Source organism: Suricata suricatta, chromosome 1 (genome assembly GCF_006229205.1).
Source record: "Suricata suricatta isolate VVHF042 chromosome 1, meerkat_22Aug2017_6uvM2_HiC, whole genome shotgun sequence".
Taxonomy (NCBI): Eukaryota; Metazoa; Chordata; class Mammalia; order Carnivora; family Herpestidae; genus Suricata; species Suricata suricatta.
The window spans coordinates 189,581,955-189,602,932 of NC_043700.1; the positions used below are offsets into that span (position 1 = coordinate 189,581,955).

General features: G+C 56.3%; 1 protein-coding gene across 1 annotated transcript in view; it reads left to right on the plus strand.

The window, feature by feature from the left end:
- EVC (EvC ciliary complex subunit 1) overlaps nt 1-20,529 on the plus strand; it is a 52,554-nt gene extending 32,025 nt beyond the window's left edge. Inside the window, 10 exon segments of the mRNA XM_029952450.1 lie at nt 4,667-4,740; nt 4,950-5,059; nt 8,418-8,628; nt 9,500-9,706; nt 11,634-11,778; nt 13,580-13,691; nt 17,954-18,080; nt 19,020-19,113; nt 19,751-19,850; nt 20,349-20,529. Of these exon segments, the coding sequence (XP_029808310.1) occupies nt 4,667-4,740; nt 4,950-5,059; nt 8,418-8,628; nt 9,500-9,706; nt 11,634-11,778; nt 13,580-13,691; nt 17,954-18,080; nt 19,020-19,113; nt 19,751-19,850; nt 20,349-20,433 (1,265 nt within the window). The 3' untranslated portion in view covers nt 20,434-20,529.
- Nucleotides 20,530-20,978: the final 449 nt, after the last annotated feature.

Genomic DNA, 20,978 nt, shown 5'->3' on the forward strand with positions numbered 1-20,978 from the left:
TTTCATCACTTAATGATATTGACATCAAAAAAGATCCAGAATTTCGTTTGTGATAAATTATTAGACAAACACCCACAATGCATCTGAAACCCTCTGGCTATGAGTCTTCAGTCATTTTAAGCAAATCGCAGACAATGCATAACTTCTGGCCATTAATTCCTACTCATTCACTCCAAGTACACGCATGCATGTGGATTTTCCTTCGCTTGTGCAGCAGTGTTTTAGGAGTTTTAGATGCAAGAGGAGAGCAGGATAGTTCATGACCTCATCAACTGATTGAAGAAGTATGACCCAAGACCGTCTTCTCAACGTGTAGATGTCATAGTTAATTTACCAATCGGTTGTTTAATTGCAGTAAATTGCCACAAGATACTTAGAGGTCTGTGCGCGCTCTCACTCACCATATTTCCTCCTTGGTGAGAAAACTGACAGATGCGCTTCCTGTGATTCCGATGAATATTTAGTCATAAGAGGAAAAGCACCAACAAACGATTCACGGAAACTGAAACACACCCAGGTGTGAAAGTGCCTTCTACCCAAAGGGCCTTGGTAATTTCATATCTCATTTCTCAGGGAAGTTTTAAAATATTATGGAATCTGTCGATTATCCAATTGGAACAGGTTGTAAATTGGTGGTTCTCAAAATGTACTCTGTTCTAATGTCGGCTTCTGGGCTGCTTTCTCCCCAGTCCACTGTGTGAGGTCTTCCCCAGAGAAGTCCCTGTTCTGATTCCCAACAGCTGTGAACATACTGACCTCACGCTGCACGAGGGACTTTGCAGATGTGATTACGTTCAGGATCTCGAGAAGCAGGGAGATTATCCTGGACTATCCACCTGGACCCAGGGTAATTGCCGGGGTCCTTGCGAGTAAGAGGGGGTGCAGGAGAGTCGGAGTGGTGTGGTTGGTTCGAGAAGGTCTCAGCCAGCCACCACCAGTGAGGATGGAGGAAGCAGCCGCCTGCCAAAGGATGCAGGTGCACTGGAGCCTCCAGAAGGCCTGTAAGCCTGCTGACCCCTTGGTTTGAGCCCCTTGAGTCCCATGTTGGACTTCTGGCCTCCAGAAGTATAAGATAATGAGTTTGTGTTGTTTCAAGCCACTAAGTTTACAGTCAAAGCAGCAGAAGTAGGAGAACAATAGACCACCACGTAGGAGTTCCCACCTTTGAGGAAGGTGGTGGTCGGCATGCTGCACAGCACTTAACGCTGTAAGGGACACCATGCCCACTGCAGGCAGCCCACCAGGCTTTGAGGCCTGCCGCCACCTCCCACTCTCCCCACACCCTCTCTACCCCCCTGGATGAGCTCTCAGCCACAGCCCTGGGCTCCATCCGTGCTCCCTCCCATTTCCCGCATCAAGGGCTCCTGTTCTCTGAGGTCGGGCTCTCCTCGCCCCCTTGGCTCACTCCTTCCCAACTGCTGCTTGGCGCACTCACTCCTGCGACCTCACTGGTGGCTCTGCCTCAGCCTCCTCCTCGGTTCCCTCTCATCTTCACGGTGTCTGACCCCTGGAGCACCCAGGACGTGGCCGGGCGCCCTCCTCTCAAACTGCTTGCACTCTCTTGGTGACCCATCCGGTCCCACACCGTCTGCCCTGGTTTTCTGATGCTGCGTGACAAATAACCACCAAGCCAGCAGCTTAAAGAAACGCACATTTTTTATCTCACGGTTTCCGTGAGTCGGGAGTCCAGACTCGGCTTCAGCCGGGTCCCCTGCTTGGGGTGGCACAGCTGCAATCAAGGGTTGGCTGGAGTCTCCCCCAGAGGCTCGTCCGGAAGAGAATCGCATCCAAGCTCACTCACACAGTCCTCAGCAGGATTCTCTTCCTCACGGTTGTCGGGCTGAGGCCAGCAACTCCCTTGTTTATGTCTCCAGCTCAGGACTTGTCCTGACCCAGCTCTCTGCCTGAGATCTCTGTGCATGTGATTAGTAGGCATGTACCTGTCGTGCCCAGGACAGAACTGCCAGTCTTCCTGCCCAGCCTGCTGCGTCCACTCTCTTCCTCCCTCCTTCCAGTCAACCAGCCCAAGACCCCTGGGGTCATCTTGACTCCCCTTCTTTAGCACCACATCCAGCTGACAGGCAGTCGCACAGACTCTGCCTAGTCCAGAGTGGAACCACTCTCCACCTCTGCTCGAGCCCCTGGTCACAGCCACCACACCTCTTGTCAGATCACCGAGACGGCCAGCCCCCTGGTGCCCCTGAACCTGCTTTCCCTTGCTGTGATCTATTCTCAACCCACAACCAGAGTGATACTTGAAAAACATACCACATGATGCTAATTTTTAAGATGCACATTTTAAACATATTTTCACAGCCTGGAAGTTGAGATGCATCGTGATTTAATTGGCAGTGATTTTTCTCCCTTAGCAACACTTAAAATGATTGTGCATCTTCTAATCTCCAGCACATCAGATTTGCTAAAAGACGCTGTCACATCGTGTCAGGTCTGTGCTCCAGACCCCCAGTGGCTCCTCATTCCATGCAGTGCAAAGCCAGGGTCCTCAGTGTCTTACGAGGCCCTACGTGTCAGGCCCCGGCTTCCCCCTGACCTGCCCATTTCTCCCCCCGCCTCATTTTGCTCTGACCACACGGGCCTCCTTGTGTGTCTCCAGCCGACATGCCCTTGCCTGGCTCCGTCTGCAGGAAGTCTCCACCCCCACGTCCCGCTCACACAAGGCCACCCTGACAATGAGGCCACCCCGGCTGTGCTTTCTAAAACCGCAGTCTCCTCTCCCTCTGCACTACGTCATATGCCTGAGGTGCTGGCTTTGGAATCCCCCCGCCCCCCGCCTGCAAGCCCACCTGTTGGCGGGAGGACACTCCAAAACCCTTAGCCTGCGCTGGGTGCGCCCTGACTGCTGCCTCCCTTCCCCTGTCTCTTTAATAGATAAACGTTTGAAACAGAGAGTAAACTTGCCCAGAGCCATAAAACTACCCGTAGCAATGACGAGGGTCAGCACGCCAGCCCACGGAGGCAGCGTTTCTTCTGAATGTCAGCCTTCACCAGCCGGCATTTGGTGGCATTGGAGAGGCTGGTGGGACACTCGCAGGCGCCGTGTAGACCTCTGGCCTTGGTCGCCTCTGTTTGGTCCTAATGCTGGTTTTACCTGCGTTCTGAAGTCGCTGTATACCTCAGTGATGATGGTAACTTACCTTTTAGAGAACCAAGGCTGCGTAGAATATTCTCCAAGCTTATAGCCCACTAAGCACGTTGACAGGTTATTGTAGACTCCTTACAAGAGGAGTCAGACTGGCTTGAACGCCAGGTTCTGGGTAACCCAGGGTGATTTTGCGAGACTAAATGTAGGTTCCGTGAGTCCCAGCGCCCGGCTCTGAAGCCGCTTTCCCCTGCATCCCACCAGTGGCCGGCACCGTCTCTGGGGTCTCCAGGCCGCTGGAGGCGGAGCCCTCTGGGAAGGACGGTGGAGGACACCCAGGGGACCGTGCCCTCCATGACCGGTCTGGCTGTACCACGGCCTCACTGAGCTAGTGCACGCCTGCCCTGGTGGGACAGGGTGGTCAGGGAGGAGGCTGGCAGAGCTGGGGGGCTGCCACGTGGAGACGCACACCAAGGTCTGAGTCCCTGTCCCACCCTTCTGGTGACTAGCTGTGTGGCCTTGGACCCCAAGGGTCTTCCCAGGTAAAGCCATGCTAGGCATGAGCTAAAGGTTCTAAGACACAGGCGGGGTCCGCTGTGAATCAAGTCAGCACATGGAGCAGCACCAGGGTTTGACCACAGCACCAAGAAACTCAGACAGAGGGACCATTAGAGGCACTTGTAAAGGACCCATGTTTAAATCAACAAAAGAAACCTTAACAGTCGGTTAACAGATGGCTTTACTCGCCCTGAAAACAGGACACCGTGAACAAAGACAACAGAGAGAGAAAAAAAAAAAGATTGATGAATGAAAATTCTAACGATGGAAGCAGAAATCCAGTGGATGAGTTGACGGCAGATTGATCAAGGCTGACGGGGCAGCGTGTGAACCAAGAAGATGGATGTGGGAGTGTGGTCCAGAGTGCAGGGCAGAGAGCGGCAGAGAGGGGACACAGGACCGGGGCTGAGGGACGTGGGCCACAGCATGACAATGTCCTCTAGGAGCTCGCTCTAGAACGGAAAGAGAGGATGGAGAGACTGCAGGAGAGGAAATACCGAAAGTGACGGCGGGCGGATAAGAGACTTCCGGAATTGAAACTCTCTTCAGAATCAAAGCTGCATTGTATTCCTCTTCAGAGTAAAAGCTGTACCATCTCTAAAAATATATCTGACCAATGTGTATGAAAGCTTAATCGAGAAGTTTATAAGATGTCATTGGGGCATAAAGTAAGACAGAAGAAATGCTGAGCTCTTGAATGGGAAAACTCGATCTTGGAAAGACGGTGATCCTCGCCAAATTAATCTAAAAATCCAGCCCAACTACAACAAAATCCCAAAAGCTTGTTTTCCCAAACTTGACGCACTGATGCTGACATTCATGAGAGGGAAAGCAACCGAGAATGGCTAAGACGGTGTTTGTTAGAGAACACAGGAGGACTTGCCGAGCTCTGAAGTCTTGCTGTGAGCAACAGCAGTTAAAGCAGTGTGGTACTGAGGTGGAAATAAAGATCGCCCCGTAGAATAAGACAGAGCCTGGAATGACATCTGCGTGTACACGGAAGCTAAGACAAGGCGCCACAACAGACCACTCACAAGAAGAGAAATGATCTAATAGATGGAGCCGGGACAGTCAGCGTCCAGGTATGCAGGGAAATTAGATCCCTTCTTCAAGTGGCAGAAAATGAATGTTCAATGCTTTAAGATTTAAATGCAAATAAGAAACTTTAAAAATCTCTAGAAGGAACTGTAAGAGGAATCCTTAATGAAATCAGGGGAGAAAAAGGCGCGTTCCAACCAAGCAGGGATGGCGAAGTGAACATGAGTTGACTCTGTTCCTGTCCTGGGTTCAGGTGTGGATGGAGGAGCATTCCCTGGCCGCCGAGCTGCAGACGCACCTGCGGGATGGCCACGAGGGCGTCGTCCACCAAGTCTTGGGCCGACTCAGTGGCCTCAGTGAAGAGTGAGTATAGCTTTCTGCAGGGTGGGGTTCTGTGTCCCCTGTGGTCCCCATCCATGCTAGCCTCTGGTTCTCATCTGCAGAGTGGACATTAACTGTCCCCTGCCCTTTTTACAGTGAGGGTTTGAGACCAACCAAACTGTAAATGTGAACGTGAAGAGAGTGATAGGGTGCCACGGATAAATGTGTGGAGTCTGGATTTTTCAGGGCAAATGACTTAGCATTTCTTGCCCTCAATCTCCTCATCTAAAAAATGGGCTAATCACACCTACTTCATAGAGCTGTCTTTTAATTTTTTTTAATGTTTTTTATTTTTTTATTTTTGAGAGAGAGACAGTGTGAGAAGGGCAGGGTCAGAGAGAGAGGGAGACACAGAATCTGAAGCAGCTCCAGGCTCTGAGCTGTCAGCACAAAGCCCGATGTGGGGCTCGAACCCACAAACCCTGAGATCATGACCTGAGCCTAAGCCGGACGCTTAACCGACTGAGCCACCCAGGTGCCCCATGGAGCTGTCTTTGATAAGAACTTTTTAAACTCTGTTTTGGAGGTATAACTTACATACATAATTTTAACTCTACAATTTAGTGATTTTTGGTCATTGACTGAATTCTGCACCAATGACCATGATCCAAATCTAGAATGTTTCTCTCATTTAAAAAAGACCCTTTTGTACCCATCTTCTGTCACTCCCAATTTATTAATAAATTTATATTTTTCTATCTTTCTATTACCATATTTTTAACTTCCTCTAAAATATTTCTTTTTCCTTGTTTTATATGAGAATAATTATTTTGGTAAAACTATTTTTTAGTTGGCAGTCTTTTCCAGGAAACTAGTTTGTGGGTACATCAAGAAGTAGGGAGATAACTATTGTATCAGATAATACAGGGGAAGGAGATGACCACAAACAGGAAAATTCTGTGGGCCCTGCTAAGATAATAGGGAGAGGTTGCAAAATCTGTCCAGCCAAAAAACCTGTATCTTTTAAGTGTACAAATATTTGGTCCATTTATATTTAGTGTAAATCTGAATGCTGATATGTTTGGATTTTTAATCTACCATCTTGATGTTTATTTTATGTTTTTTATGCCTGCTCTTTGTTCCTTTCTGTCTCCTTTCTTGCCTTCCTTTGGATTAAGTGTATTATTATTATTATTATTATTATTATTATTATTATTTTAACATATATCTCTTTTGGCTTGTTAGTTATGTATTCTTTTACTGTGCTTTTAATGGTTAAACATTTAAAATTTTTTCCTGTGTCAAAATCTGATGTACATTAATATGTTCCTTCTTCCAGGCAGTGAAACTTTAGAATACCTTAAGTCCATTTATTCCTCCCTCATAGATTATGCTTTTCTTAGTGAGTATTTTGCTGCTCTATTTTAAACCCCATGAGATACTATGATTATTATTTTATGTTGTCAGTGTTTATTTACATTTGCTCACATATTTCTTCTTTCCGTTGCTCTTGATTCTTTCCTGTATCTTTATTTTAGATCTGCTAGTGACAAATTCCCTTAAGTTTGTTTGTCTGAAAAGGTTTATCTCATCTTCATTTTTGAGGAATGCTTTCAGTGGGTATAGAATCTTGTTTGTTTTTTTAAATATTTTTAAAGGTAATCTTTTGTCTTCTGATTTCAATTATATCTGGCTGCTGTTAAGATTATATTTTGTTCTTTGGTTTTCACCCATTTATTATGATATAACTAACATGCATATGGGTTTTGTGGCCATTTCTTGTTTGTTTGTGTAATAAATCTATAGTGCTTCTTGAATCTTCTCTGATTTGCTATCTTTCATCCATTTTTGAAAATTATCAGCCCTTCTGTCTTTATTCCTTCTGCCTCTTCCTTCCCTATTGTTTTGGGCTCCAACTATACATTTTATTAGAACTTTTCACCTTGTATCACATACGTCTTACACACTAGCCTTTAGTGTTCATTCTTTTGTTCTCTGTGGTTCAGTCTAGACACTTATTTTGCACTACCTTCCTATCCACACTCTCTTAGCAATATCTTACCTGCTGTGAAAGCCATCTACTGTTCTTAACAGTGGTCCTGAATTTTCAGCTCTAGAATTTCCATTGGACCCTTTTCATAGTTTTCTGTGGCTTCTTGAAATTCTTCATCTTATCATTTAAGTTATTTACCATTTTCATCATAATTATTATAAAGGTTTTGTCTGATTATCCCAACAGCCATTATCTTTTGGGTATGTTTCTATTGTCTGTTTTTTTTCTCTTTATTTTTGGTCAGTTCTTATCTGTTTGCAAGTCTGATTATTTTTATTGAATGCTAGATACGGGAGCTGAAAATTTAAGGTTTTGGTCATTTAAGATAATCTTCATAATTTGAGATTTTGCATGATGGGCTGATATCCAGAGAGGATTTATGATTCTTCCAGCAGGGATTTCACATAGTGGCAGACTTGGTCCCCAGGTTTTTGAACTTAGCTAATTCAAAATTAAGAATAAATTCCTTATGCTTAGGACAAGAGCCCCCAGCTGAAAGCCTGGAATGCTTCCCTTGGTAGGCTGACTGCCACCACTCCGTTCAGCTTTTCAGGCTCTCAGCAGATACCAAATGCGGGGCCTCTCTTTTCATTTGAGTCATTGAGATGGGAACTCAGAAATAGCCCACAATTGCAGTTTTGGATGTGTTGGTTTTGAAAGTTATATAAGAAATTCCAGTGGCTGTGAACTGAAGAAAGCTGCATAAAATGCATCAGAAACTTGGGTTAGGCTGTGATAAAGTTGAAAAGATGACTAAAAGAACACATGACTGAATATAGATGAGTGCCCATGCCCAGCGGAGGACGGGCAGCGTGAGATAGGATAACTCCAACCGCCCTCCCTCCGGAGAAGCTCCCTGTGGACCATGACTCCTTGGGGCATTTCTTGGTAGTTCAATGTATTAGGGTCATTCAGAGACACAGAACCAACAGAACTCTCTGTAGGCCGAGGGGTCCCAAGATCTGCAGTTGGCAGCTGGAGACCCAGGAGGGACCATAGTGTATTTCCAGTCCTGAGTCTGAAGGTCTGACACCCCGGAAGAGCTGATGTCTCAGTTCAAGTCCAAAGGCAGGAAAGAAATAACAACCCGCGTTCCATGGAAGGGTCCGCCTTGTTTAATCTTCAGGGCTTCCACTGATTAGACGAGGCCCACCCACATTAGGAAGGGTGGTCTGCTTTACTCCACCCACTGACCCAAACGTTAATCTTATCCAGAAACTCCCAGAATAACATTTGATTGGATGTCCAGGCACCTTGTGAACATCACAGCTGACAAAGTCAAGGTCACAGTTGGGGAAGCCGGCAGCACTGACTCCTGGCCCCCCCTCCTGCCCACTCTCCTCAAAGGTCCATGTGCTGCATCCTGCAGGGGCACGACCTGCTCCTGCGCTCGGCTCTGCGCAGGCTGGCCCTCCGGGGCAGCGCCCTCACCGCCCTGGCCCACATGAGACTCGCCGGGAAGAAGACCCTTCTCCAGGAGCTGCGGGAGCAGCTGGCCCTTGAGCAGGGCTCCTCCCAGTGTCTGGACGAGCACCAGTGGGAGCTGCTGAGGGCCTTGGTAAGATCGGCGCGCTGGCCCCTCCCCGGCCCGGCCAGGCAGCGCCGGACCCCGGTTCGGCCGTGTTTGCTGGACCCCAAATCCTGGGGTGGGATGGCAGCAGCCTCTTGTGGGGACACCAAGGGCTCTCGTGCGTGCTATATCAAGAATTGTGCCCCACGTGCAGATCAGCAAACAGGTACATGCAGAACAGGCTCTGGGCACTGCAGGGCTGGGCTCAAAACCCAGGGAGGCTGGCCGCTCGGCTCCTGGAGCCCATGAGCTCTAGGAGCAGCGGGTGTTTTTGACCCATGAGGGAGGGACCAGCCCACAGGGACTTGCATTCTGCTCAGGAGCGCTCGGCGGGAAGCAGGCAGGGCTAGCCCTCCTCCTTCTGACTCCCCTCACCTCCTTCTCCAGCTCCAGTTCTCATAAGGAAGGGCACTCCCTGATCCCCATAGGCCCTGCCTTGACTTCCATGATGTCCCAGACCGTGCTCAGACTCAGGTCTGGCTTCAAAACCTAGCTCTGCTGTGTGGCTTTTACAAAGTTACTCTGTGTCTCTGAGCCTCTGTGTTCCCATCACTCCCAGCATTCAGGGCTCACGGTGTTTGGGAAGAATGAGGAAGTTCTTGGATGCGTGAGAGGCCACGAGGGGCACTGGGCACACAGTTGGTGCTCAATACATGCTTCAGGGATCCCTCAACAGACACCCGGGCTCATTGACCATTGACTTGGCAAGCTGAGAGGTCCCCACTTTCGGCCCCTTCACAGCCCCTCCCCCAGCCCTCCCGGGGCCCTGGGCTGCGCCAGCCCCGCGCACGGCGCTGGCTCCTCCGCGGCTTCTGTGCAGGGCCGCAGCGTGGCCTCCTGCCTCTCCTGCCCGCTCCAGGAGGCGCGAGTCATGGAGGAGGCCAGCCGGCTGGAGGACGAGCTGCAGCAGACGCGGCTGCAGCTCCAGCAGCAGCTCCTGACCGAGGCCCAGGAGGTGGGGCGGCTCCTGCAGCAGCGCACGGAGCGGGCCGTCGGGCAGGCGCTGCTGGCCCACGCGCGGAACGCCGCCACCAAGAGCCGGACCAAGGACAGGGACGACTTCAAGGTGGGAGCCAACCCCTGTCCCCGGGGACCCGAGAGGCCAGAGGGACTGGGGTGGGCTGGGTGGGCTGGGCGTGCCCGCGGAAGGATCTGGACACGGGCCCCGCGGTGCTTGGCAGGAATCACCTGGCTTCCCCGAGCCCCCCTCTGCTCCTCCATGAGCGGGAATCACTTCCCTCACAAAACGGTGAGCTTTCCCGCCTATTAACGTTATTCTGGGCACTCACCTGGCCCTTCCGGCGGCTCCGAGAGGGACGTGGGCTCACCCAGAGCCGCCCAGCCGGTCAGTGGCGGACCCAGGATCCGGAGGCAGCCTCTCCCAGAGACAGACGTGAGCCTCTCCTGTCTCCGGCCGCCTCAGTGGACACAAGGCTTTGCAGCGTGGACCCTGACCGCCAAGTGTGGCCTAAATCAGCTCGACTTGAGTGGCAGCGGTGTCCTCCTTGAACAGACACTGACAGATGAGCCTTAGGGATAAAAATGACAGCCGTGTGCTTGGAGTGCTGAGTGCCCTGCCTGGCTGTCCCCACAGCTCTGCCCAGAAAGGATGCTTTCCGTCCCTTTGTTCAGATGGGAAGACTGAGGTTTATCACGGGCAAAGGCCATGGTTAAAGCCTCCAGATTTAGGAAGCGGCAGACCTGGGACCGGACCCCAGTCTTGCCGGAACGGCCAGCGCACACTCTGCCTCTGAGGCTCAGACCGTAAGGACAGGCGAGGTGCGGACGGAGGGTCCACGGCTGGTGCTGGGAACCCATAACCAACGGCAGGCTGGCACTGCAGTGTGCCAGGACACTTCCGGGTTCTTCCACGAGCCCCTCCATCCAGATAGAGTCGCTGTACTCACACGCACGGCAAAGAGGGGGGAGCTGCACCCCGTCTCGTTCCAGATGGCGTCCGTCTGCTGCACGCCATCCAGCCATCAGGGCCCTGCCTGGTTTGTGGTGTTGGCAAGGGGCACCTCCTTTCCCTCAAAGTCTACAACTCCTTCCTGATACAGGCTCGTGGCATGAAAATGGAATGAAATGTGAGCATGGCGTCCCTTCCCAAAGGGAGCCTGAGTCAGGATAGGCTGGGAGTCCTCCCTCCACACACCCCTGCGAGAAAGAACAGGTATTCAGTGTCTAGAAGAATGTTCTTTTATTCAGGCCTCAGTCACAGGGCTTCCTGGCCCCAAGCCCTGCGGCAGGTGCTGGGCTGGTGATCCAGGCAGGTCACGCCCCTCCATGGGGCTCGCATTGGGCGGGACGCGGAGGGGAGTGAACAGCGCCCCCCTGTGGCAGGAGGACAGAGGACAGAGGCCCGATGGCGCGTCTGCTGACTCAGGAGGGAGGTGGAGAAGATGGGCTTCCTGTCTCCTGGCTCCCGCTCCGGGTTCTAAACGAAAGTGAAGGAAGGCATCTCAGCCTTTGCGCTCTGCTTTGGGTCTGAAGGGGTACCGCTTATGAATGCCTGTATCTGCGGGTAACAGAAAGACATCCTAACATGGCAAATAAATAGAAGCTGCTCGTCCCGCACAAGAAATGTGGATGTAGTCGTGGCTGCAGGCTGGCACGGGGGCTGCGAGCAAGGACCAGGCTCTTCCTGATCTGCCATTCTTGATGTTCATTCCCTGCCTCATAGTCTCAAAACAGCCACTGCCCTGCCAGACATCAGATCTGCATTCCAGGCGGGAAAAAGAAGACAGCAAAGTCTTTCACGCACGCTCAGCTTTGCCTTCATGTTTGTAAAAAGAAGGTCTCCCAACAGATTTCCCCTAATGCTGGGTCTCCTTGGCGGGAACCGGTCAGACAGCCGGCCCTAGGGCACTCCTGATCACGGTGACAAGCTCTCTGCCTGCTGCCCCCGGTCAAGGCTGGGAGTGGCGGAAGCCAGGAGCCAGGACGCCCGCTGGGGGCCGCGTGTGACTTCTCTGCTGTCTCTCCTGCCGCAGAGAGCGCTGATGGAGGCGGCTGTGGAGAGCGTCTACGTGACCGGCCCCGGCGTCGGCCGGCCCGTGCAGGCCTACTACCAGCAGATGCGGAGGGTCATGCAGGGCCACGAGGAGAGGAGGCTTCAGCACCTGAAGACCCTGCAGGGTACGGCCCCCTCTCGGGAAGCCCCACACACGGAGGGCCAGGCGGGCTCTTGGGTTAGGACCCGGCGGCATGCCGGGCCTTTCAAATGTTATTAGGGGTGATTTGATTGGCTAGTTTCCTGCTTTGTCCCCCTAAAACAGGCTTTTCGAAAGCCAGTAAGGGGCACTTGGATGGCTCAGTCGGCTGGGCGGCCTACTTCGGCTTAGGTCATGATCTCGCAATTTGTGAGTTCGAGCCCCGTCTGGGGCTTTGTGCTGACAGCTCAGAGCCTGGAGCCTGCTTCCGATTCTGCGTCTCCCTCTCTCTCTCTCTGCCCCTCCCCTGCTGGCACGCTGTCTCTCAAAAATAAATTTAAAAAGTTAAAAAAAGCAGATGAATCAGGACGAGGATAAGACAGAGAGATGGGGTTCAGGTGAGGTCATGATCTGGGACATGTGCCGTCAGACCCCTACCTAGGGGTGACATGGTTTTGGCTCCGGGCTTCCTGGTGGCCAAAGAGATAGGACCTTGGTCAGTTTCAGTGGTGTGGTGACAGCGAGTGTGACCAGACCAGTGGCCCCGTGACGTTCCTGAGACGCAGAGAGTGTCCCCCGTGCACCGTTGTAGGAGACCCTCAGTGACGAATGGACAGCGTCCCCGAGGCCAGCAAGAGCCCTGCATAGTAATAGACTCAAGCCAGTTTCTTCGGGCCTCTGCTTGGAACGTCCCTCCCAGCGTCCGGGACTTCAGAACAGGGTCGGACCCCACCTTCACAGATGGGTTTCGCCCGGATTGATGGTCCAGAGTTGGATTCGATTCTGAGACCAACGATGGGCAGCAGGTCCTGGGAGCCATCTTCTGGAATAGTATTCCTCTCCGGGGGCTCAGCAGATGCCTTTTCTTTCCTTGTCCTGGGAACTTTGAGTCCCAAATTCAAATATGGAGATACGGAGATATGCCCAGTGGCTCCAGATACTTCGTCATTTTCCGAAGGAAGGGCTGGTCTAGGTCAGCAGGAGACAGATGAGATGGTCACTGCAGAGCATTGAGGACCCGGCATTCTCCTCCCTCTCTGGGCCTCAGTTTGCCCGTCTGTGAGCTGCATCCTCTCAGCTCTGACCTCCTGCTCCCCTGACCCCCGGGCTCCCACTGAGGATTTCTCAGTAAATACATTGAGATGATGCCACCTCGCTGACCGCATAACCTCCTTTTGCTTCATCCGGTGCTCTTTGTGACTCAAGGCCCGTAGAATGTCCCGTCCCCAGAGATCACCCAGGTTAGAGAGCATCCAGGTTAAACCTCTGTGTTCTGGAAGGCTCTGGCCCAGCAGGGCTGGCAGGGAGGTTGGCCATCTCACAGCCGGTCCGCGTGAGTATGAGGGACCCGCAGTCCAGTGCTCCTCGCGCACCCGAGGCCGGACTTCCCCGCTCCCTGGCGAGCAGCCACGCGGGAAGGGCCGGCTCCCACAGCGCCACCTCCCCAATGCTCTGTTCTTTCCGCTCCGCATTTTTATTTGCGGTGGCCTCTTTGTGTTAAATCCTTCTTATTCTCCACCCTTGCTCCTGGCACTTAAAGAAAGCGGGATCTGAGCAGTCGACCTGAACAGGGGTCAGCTTCCTCCAGAGGCACGGGGTCCGTGATGGAAGCCGCGATGTCCCGCGCACTCTAACGCTTTCCCGGGGCAGCGCGGGCGCTGGGTGAGCGGCACACGGTTTGAGGGCAGGTGTCCCGACGATCTTTGTGCCTGGCCTCCCCTCTCCCCAAGACCTGGCTCGGAGGCGATCCCCAGACATGCCCCCATCTTGTGTGCTAAACGGCCTAGGCGAGAGAACGGAGAATTACAAGGAGCGGACGAAGCAGGGGCACGGGGACCCCCCGCCCGGGAGCAAGGTGGAGAACGGAGCTGGCGGAGGCCGGGAGGCTGTCCACCGCAGGTGAGCCCCGCCCCCATCTCCTGCCACACGCCTGCCCCGCACACGCAGCTCTGATGGTGCACGCCCGTGGCCGCCTTCCCAGCCAGCGTGGAGGCCCCTGGGCCTCTGTCAGGCTCCCTGCTCGACAGCGGCCCCTGGACGGGCGAGTCTGGGTGGGGTGGGACCCCCCTCCCCTGTGCATGAGGATTGGGGGCAGGCTGTTGACCCTGGCCGTGACCCCAGGAAGCACCACGAGGGAGCAGGGAGGCGGGCCCCCAGCTGCTTCCCGCCAGCTACGTGCACACGCTTCCGCATCCGAGGTCCCCGCGGCCGCTGCTGATTTCGTGGGCCTCCCACGGTCCAGGGGTCGGCTGGCTGGGCTCTTGACGAGGCTCTGGGGAGAATCTTTCCAGGTTTGCGCATGTTGTGGGCACAGCGCAGCTCCCTGTAGAACTGAGGTCTCGTTGCTTTGTGGCTGTCGGCTGGGGGCCGCCTGGTCTCCTGGAGGCCTCTCTCTGGTCCTCGCTCGTGGCCCCAGATCTCGATGCTTGAAATCCTCTGCCCTCCTCCTCCGTCACACGCATGTGACTCCGTTTGGAGGAACATCTCTGCTTGTAAGCGCGGCAGTGAGGGAGACCCAACCTCTCCTCGCTGGTCCAGGAGAATCTCCAAACCCTAATGCGGCCTGCAGAGACCCGCCTGCCGCGCACTGTGGTGTCTTCATGGGTCCAAGGACACCTGTGGGGGGCACTGCGCATCCTGCCGCCATGGAAGAGCAGCACATACACCCTGTGGCAGTGAGGTGTTTCCATGGCGTCTGAGGCCTGATCCCGCCCTGGACCTTCTGGGAGATTGTGTAAAATTTAACGTCCAATCACGTCAGCAAGGAATGCAGAAGATACGGGATGCTCCACCCTGGTTGGGGGTGTTAGGTCACCAGCACCTCCGGCCAGCCCCGAGACGCCCAGACGCACCCCTGTGGCCAGAGAAAGCTGAGACGCACACACAGGTGCTCCGTGTAGGAAGCCAGTGACCCGCGGGGAAACCGTCCAGCGAAGCGCGGACAGCCGCCCGGGTGCCCCTTTTAGCACCGACTCTGCTGCGCCCTGAGCAAGCCGCTGGGGACAGTGCCTGTCACCCCAGAGCTCACAGCGCGGAGGGAGACACGGACGGGGCAACGACATTAAATCTGTGCAGGTGCTCCCCTGGGGGAAGGGAGGGGCGCTGGAGGCACAGACAGCCACAGCCCTGCGGGGCGGAAATGTGGGCACCGTGCCAGGCCACACGGGGTCCCCTGGGTCAGAGTCCCACATGCGCCCTCCATAAATCCTCCGGCGGCCATCAGCAGCGGGCAGCAAATGTCCTGCCATCGAGTGCCAAGGCACGACCCGGCTGACTGTCGTGTGTCTGTTAAACCCCGGCCTGGCCCTTCTCAGATGCGGGGAGCATCATCTCACTCGGGTCTCCTGCCAAACGTGCAGATCCCGGGCCCCACGCCTGGACACTCAGACCGGGGGGCTTGAGGGGGTACCGAGGAATCTGCATTGTTAACCCGCCCCTCTCATCCCTGGATTCTGGTGGGTGGAGTCCAAGGGCTTCACGTGGACCTCAGTGACCCAAGAGGAGGGGCCTCAGCCACCCCCAGTCCACCTCCTCCAGGCTTATGGAAGACGGAAGCAAAGCCCTGTGGGTAGGCAGGTGCATGATGGAGTCTCCCTGTGACTTTGAGGCTCATACGTGGCCGTTGGTCCCCTTCCCTCCCTGCCCATCCACTCCCAGTTTCTAGTGAAAGTCACCCCGAACTTCTGGGGACAGAGCCGAGTAGTGAGAACGGATCATTGGTTTAGAAGAACATTCCAAGACTAAGCACTTGAGACGATTCTCAGTCCAGTGGCAAACTCCACACCGTGTCCCTGGGGAGCAGTGGGTCTGTGGGAGAGCCCCTCCAGGGGGTGCCAGGTGACCCGGCAGTGGACTGCCCACATGCAGGCTAGATCCCCTCACCCCCCGAGCCTCAGGCTCCCCGTCTGTGAAGTGGGCTCCCATCAGGACACGAGAGAGCGCAGCGCCCACAGCGGGGCCGCCCAGCGCCCTGACGCCCGTCACCGCCGGCAGAATTGTCACTGCTGTGCAGGTGCACGAGGCACCTTGAAACAGTTGTGCTTTCAGGACTCTTTCAGGATGGATGTTTTTTAAATATCCATTTCCATAATCAAATAGGAGTCCAAAAGGAAGGGGTTTATGACCTGTCCAGGCAACTCAGATCCTGCAGCCAGGCGGCATCTCCTTCCGGAAGGTGCCGGACGATCACAGTGCTGAAGGGGTTCGCACTTGGGAGCCGGGGCACCACAGGGCTGTCACTCCGCAGGCAGGACTGTCCGCAGCCCGGCCGCTCTCCAGCCTCAGGTCCCTGTGACTCCTCTGCCGGCTTAGAGCTGTGGCCTCGCCTCCGCCTGGTCCTGCGCAAGTGCTCCCCTGGGGGAGGGGAGGGGCGCTCTGCATGCAGCCAGGGCGTTGCATGATGCGTGAACACGGGCATCCGCGTCTCAGTCTCCTCCAGACCCCTTCACGGATCTCCGGGCCACGCGGGGTGAAGCCCCACTCTGACCCCGGCCCCGCGTACTGCTCTCACTGCCGGGCGGTCCCCACAGCCAAGTCCGTGGCAGGGGGGCAGGCGGACAGTCAGGATGGCAGCCGAGAGTGACCAGGACTGTTGGCAGGATGGGAACAGGGCAGGCTGCTCCCGGCAAGAAGCTGCTGGCCGCTGAACGGGGCCCCGAACAGATTTGTCCACGTCCCAGTCCCTGGAGCGTGTGACCCGTGGGGAGGAGGTGCGGATATATATCATGAGATGAGATCATGCTGGATGTTCCCAGCAGGCCCTGAATCCAAGGGCAAGCTGCTGGAGAGAGATTTGGTCACACACGGAGTCCGTGGGAAGATGGGAGCAGAGATCGGAGCGGTGCGGGTGGTGCCAGGGACCAGCTGGACGGCCACAGCCGGGACAGAAGGGGAGCGGGCTCTCTCCTCTAGAAACTCTCGTGGATTGAAGTCTTCTGGCCTCTGGAGCCGCTAGAGCAAAGATTTCCATTGTCTTAAGGTCCCCGCCCCTCCCTCAACTTGTGGTCATTTGTTAGAGCAGCTCCAGGAAATCAGCCTCCTTGAGGGTGTGGGGGAGGCTGTACTATAGAGCCCTGACCTCATCTGTACCAATTATTCGTTCCACATCTGCCCCCCCCGCCCCAGCTCAAAGTGGAGCTTCATGAAGTCAGGGACTGTGAGTCTCTTACTCACACCTGTATCTTCAAAACACAGAACAGCATAGGGCAGGCCAGAGATGTTTCTAGGTACAGATGAAGGAGTGGATAGATGGATTCGTGATGGGGTTTTGTAGGATGCATAGGAGTTTGCCAGGCAACTGCAAAGGGAAAGGGAAAGAGAGTACCGGCAGACAGAGGAGCATGAGGCAAAAGCAAGGTGAAACTCTGGGCCTTCAGGTAAACTCTGAACAGCTCTTGACACTAAAGGTGGCTTCTCCAGATCTAGAAACTCACAGAAGATTGGACAGAAAAAAGACAAAGGGCGATTATGAAAACAAGGTGGATGGGATGGAATGTTCCTGTTTGCCGAGGGTCCGAGCTGAGGGGGGAGGTGGACTCGGTGGGGAGAGGAGCAGGGTGAAAGCCAGGTGGGGCTGTCTCAGGGTCAGGGACCCCGCTCCTGTCCCAGCTCGGGGCTGCGTCACCCAGTCATGGGCCCCCGGCCTCGGGGTTTCCAGCGGCTGCAGGCCAGGAGATGAGCATCCTGTTGTACGTTTTCCGTAAGGATGGGGGTAGCGAGGGGGGGGGGGCCTGGTCATTTCAGGGGACTGCCCCCACCCCTGGGATGAGATGATTTCTGTGCTCCGGGCCCCCAGGGAGGCCCTGCCCCCTCTGAGCTGCTCCCGCCCTGGTTCCCCTCTGTCCTGCTCATGTCACCGAGGGCTGAGCAGGCCCGAGCAAAGACCATGCATGCGGGATTCTGCAAAGTCGCGAGCGTGACTCGTGTTTATGATGATCAGCCCCGTGGTGGGGGGGACTCCAGCTGTGGCCGCTGTCACAGGCCTGGTGGCCACCATACGTCCTGCCAGCCACGGCCATTGCACGCTCTCGCTCTCGCTCTCTCTCTCGGCCCCATGGGCCCAAGGACGGCTTCCGCCCCCCACCCCATTCCCATGACTCAGCAGCCCCCTGGGGCGCATCCGTGCTGGGTCTCTGCTAACCCGCCTCCATTCCTCCTGCCAGGATGGCGACGCGGCAGAAGTTGTTTCTGGCCCAGTTCACCGCGCACCAGCAGGCCCGTCTGGACGCTTGGAAGCAGAAGGTGAGGGCTGCGGACCACCTGGAAGCCCAGCTGGAGACCCAGCTGCAGGTACGAGTCGGGAGCCCTCACAGAGCGGGCCAGGGCTTCGACGGGCACGGGAAGAGCAAAAGGCCCCTCGTGGCCACGGCGGAGCAAAGAGACCTCGGTGCTGGCTGAGTGTCACCGGCTCGACCGTGAGCCGTGGGGCGGGCAGGGCCGTGAGCATCCCGAACACCTGCCCCGCGCCCCGGTCCGCTCCCAGCGGCTCCCTGCACGTGCAGGGTCACGGAGGCGGTGCAGCCGCTGACCACGGCCTCCACGTCGCCTTGGATACACGGGCGGCTCGGCCCTTGTGAAACGACGTGGGTAGCTCGTCTCAGGACAGTCTCATCGAAGGGCGGCTATAAAGCAGGGTGGGTGCCTTTACAAACGTCAGATACTCGGGGACGGAAGCCCTGAGCGTGCTGGCCCCTTCGGAGGGTTGGTCTCCGGCGTGGCGGCCACGAGGCCCGCGTCGCGGCGGTTCACGCATGTGCACGGAGGGTCTGTCCTCGGCCCCGGCCGAGCGCGGCGCGCACGCCTCCGTGACGGAGGGCAGGGTCACCTCACGTCCCAGGTGCCGGGGGGACACCGAGGCCACTATCTGGTGTCGCCCAGCTAAAATGTCACGGAACCCCGGTCGGTGGTTAAACCAGTGTCGGCAGCTGAGAACTCAGACTCGGGAGTCGGGCGGACGCGGGTGAGATCCTGGCCCTGCCGCTCCCGCCCGTGGCCCTCTCCGAGCCCCCACCTCCGTGCGCTCATCTGTAAAATGGGGCTCCCCGGCGGGCGTGAGCGAGGGTGGACGGCTCCCTGGGAGGGGCCGGAAAGCGCCGGTTCCTGCGCTCGCGCACGTGCCCGCCCTGCTGCCGCCAGCCACCCGGGAGAGAGAGCATCCGCCACACTGTGGCCAACAGGTGCGACAGGGCAGGGGTGGGGGCCCTGATGACCCTCCGTCCCTGCATCCAGGAGGCCGAGCAGAGCTTTGTCTCGGAGCTGGCGGCATTGGCCCGGGTGCCCCTCGCCGAGAGCAGACCGTTTTCAAGCAAGCGCGGCTCGTCAGGTGAGTCGCGGAGGGCCGCACCCAGCAGCGGGAGGCTCTTGGGGGCTGGGGGTGTGTGCTGCAGTCTCACGTCCCCGCTAAGCCTCCGTGTGGCCTCAGGCTCCGTGCTTACCCTCTCTGGGCTGTTGTGTCCTTGTCTGTAAACGGGCAGCCCGCGGGGCCCCTTGCTCTCCATCATTCAGGACTCAGATTCTTGGGTAGGTCTGCAGCTCCCCAGCTGCGTCTCTGTGTCCCCGCCACTGGCAGCCTCTGTGGCCTCACAGGTGGTGTGGGATGTGGCCGGGGCACAGGGACAGGGAGGCGTGTGAGGACCCAGGGGTCTCTTACAACAGCACGGCGCTGTCAGAGCTCACAGCTCCGGAAGCTCAGGTCAGCTGGGGGTGGCCGACACACAGCAGGATCCTGGCGGCCCTGTGTTCGAATCCCAGCTCTGTCACTTACTGGCCGTGTGAGCTCGGGAAAGCACGTCACCGCCCCGAGCCTCAGGTTCCCTGCTAGTCAAATGGGCAGAAAGCGCAGAGCGGTTTGTCGGCCGCAGAGGAAGTGAGCACGTGCCCGGCTGGGCTGGGGTGAGGCCGGGAGGAGCCAGTGCTTGAAGTCACAGGGTCAATGGCTGGTGTATGTGTGTCTTCTGCAGAGAAGCCTGTAAGGACGAGAAGGAAGAAGCCCCCGCCCCGGGAGAAAGGACCTGCCGACGAGGACCCTGCCGCAGGGGGCGCCCCCTCCGGATAGCTCAGGTACAGGGCACCCTGGGTCACCGCCCGTGGACACAGTCTAGGCGGGAAAGCAGGCCCGTTTCTCAGAGGCGTTAACCACAGAGTCCCAGAAATGATGGACGCTGGTGGGAGCCGCGGTATCCGTGTCCCCTCTGGCTGGTCAGCCCTGCCCCAGCTCCGCGGCCCTCCACCAGCCCCCAGCCTGAACCGCCAGGCAGCCCCGCCTCGCCAGACCCCTGCTGGCTGCAGACCTTTGGGGACCTGCCGTAGGGTCAGTGCATCCCAAGGCGCCCGGCCGCCTGATGGGGGGTTTCCTTTGCCCCCGTGGCCCCCAGCTGACCCTCCCCCACCAAACGGAGGGGCACCGGGGCTGTGTTTGTCTCTGGACAACCCCAGTGAAGGGCAAGCTGTTTTGATCGCCCGTCACACTACCTTTACGTCTGATCAGATCGGGTGGGCTCCTGCATCGGGACAGACCTGGAACCAGGCTCTGACACGGCACTGCGTCCGTGTTTTAAGCAGCAAATGGGCGAACCAGCAAGAAGGCGAAGCAGGCGACGGCGAGGACCCCAAGAAGCTGCTAAAGGAAGGAAGCAATTCATAGTTTCCAGTTTGGGCCGGGGCCGACGTGGGAGACCCGGCTGGGAGGCTGCCCGCACACCCCCCACCCCGCCCCGGCTGAGGAAGACGGTGAAGCCACTGAGGGGACGGACGGACCGACAGACGGAGAAGGGCCGGAGAAGGCCTGCATGGGCACAGCGGACCCTGCCGCCCATGGAATTAGAAACGCGTGTTGGAAACCTGTCTGCGGTTTTCTCTTTCTCTTGGGCCTGGAGACGTGGCTCCCTTCCTCGGGGTCCTCTTCCGCCCTGGCTCTCCGAGCCCCCCCTGCCCCCCGCTCCACTGTGCCCAGATGCCGCCCGAGCCTGCCCGCCCACTCCAGGCCCGGGGGCCCCCTGCCTCCCGGACGCTCCTTGGAGTTCTGCTGGGAACGAGGGGCCTGGGGCGTGGCTGGTGTTTCCTGGCCTGACGCCTTTTCTCCATTTCTTTATAAAAAATTGTTTTAATGTTTATTCACTTTTGAGAGAGGGGGACAGCACGAGCAGGGGAGGGGCAGAGAGAGGGAGACACAGAACCCGAAGCAGGCTC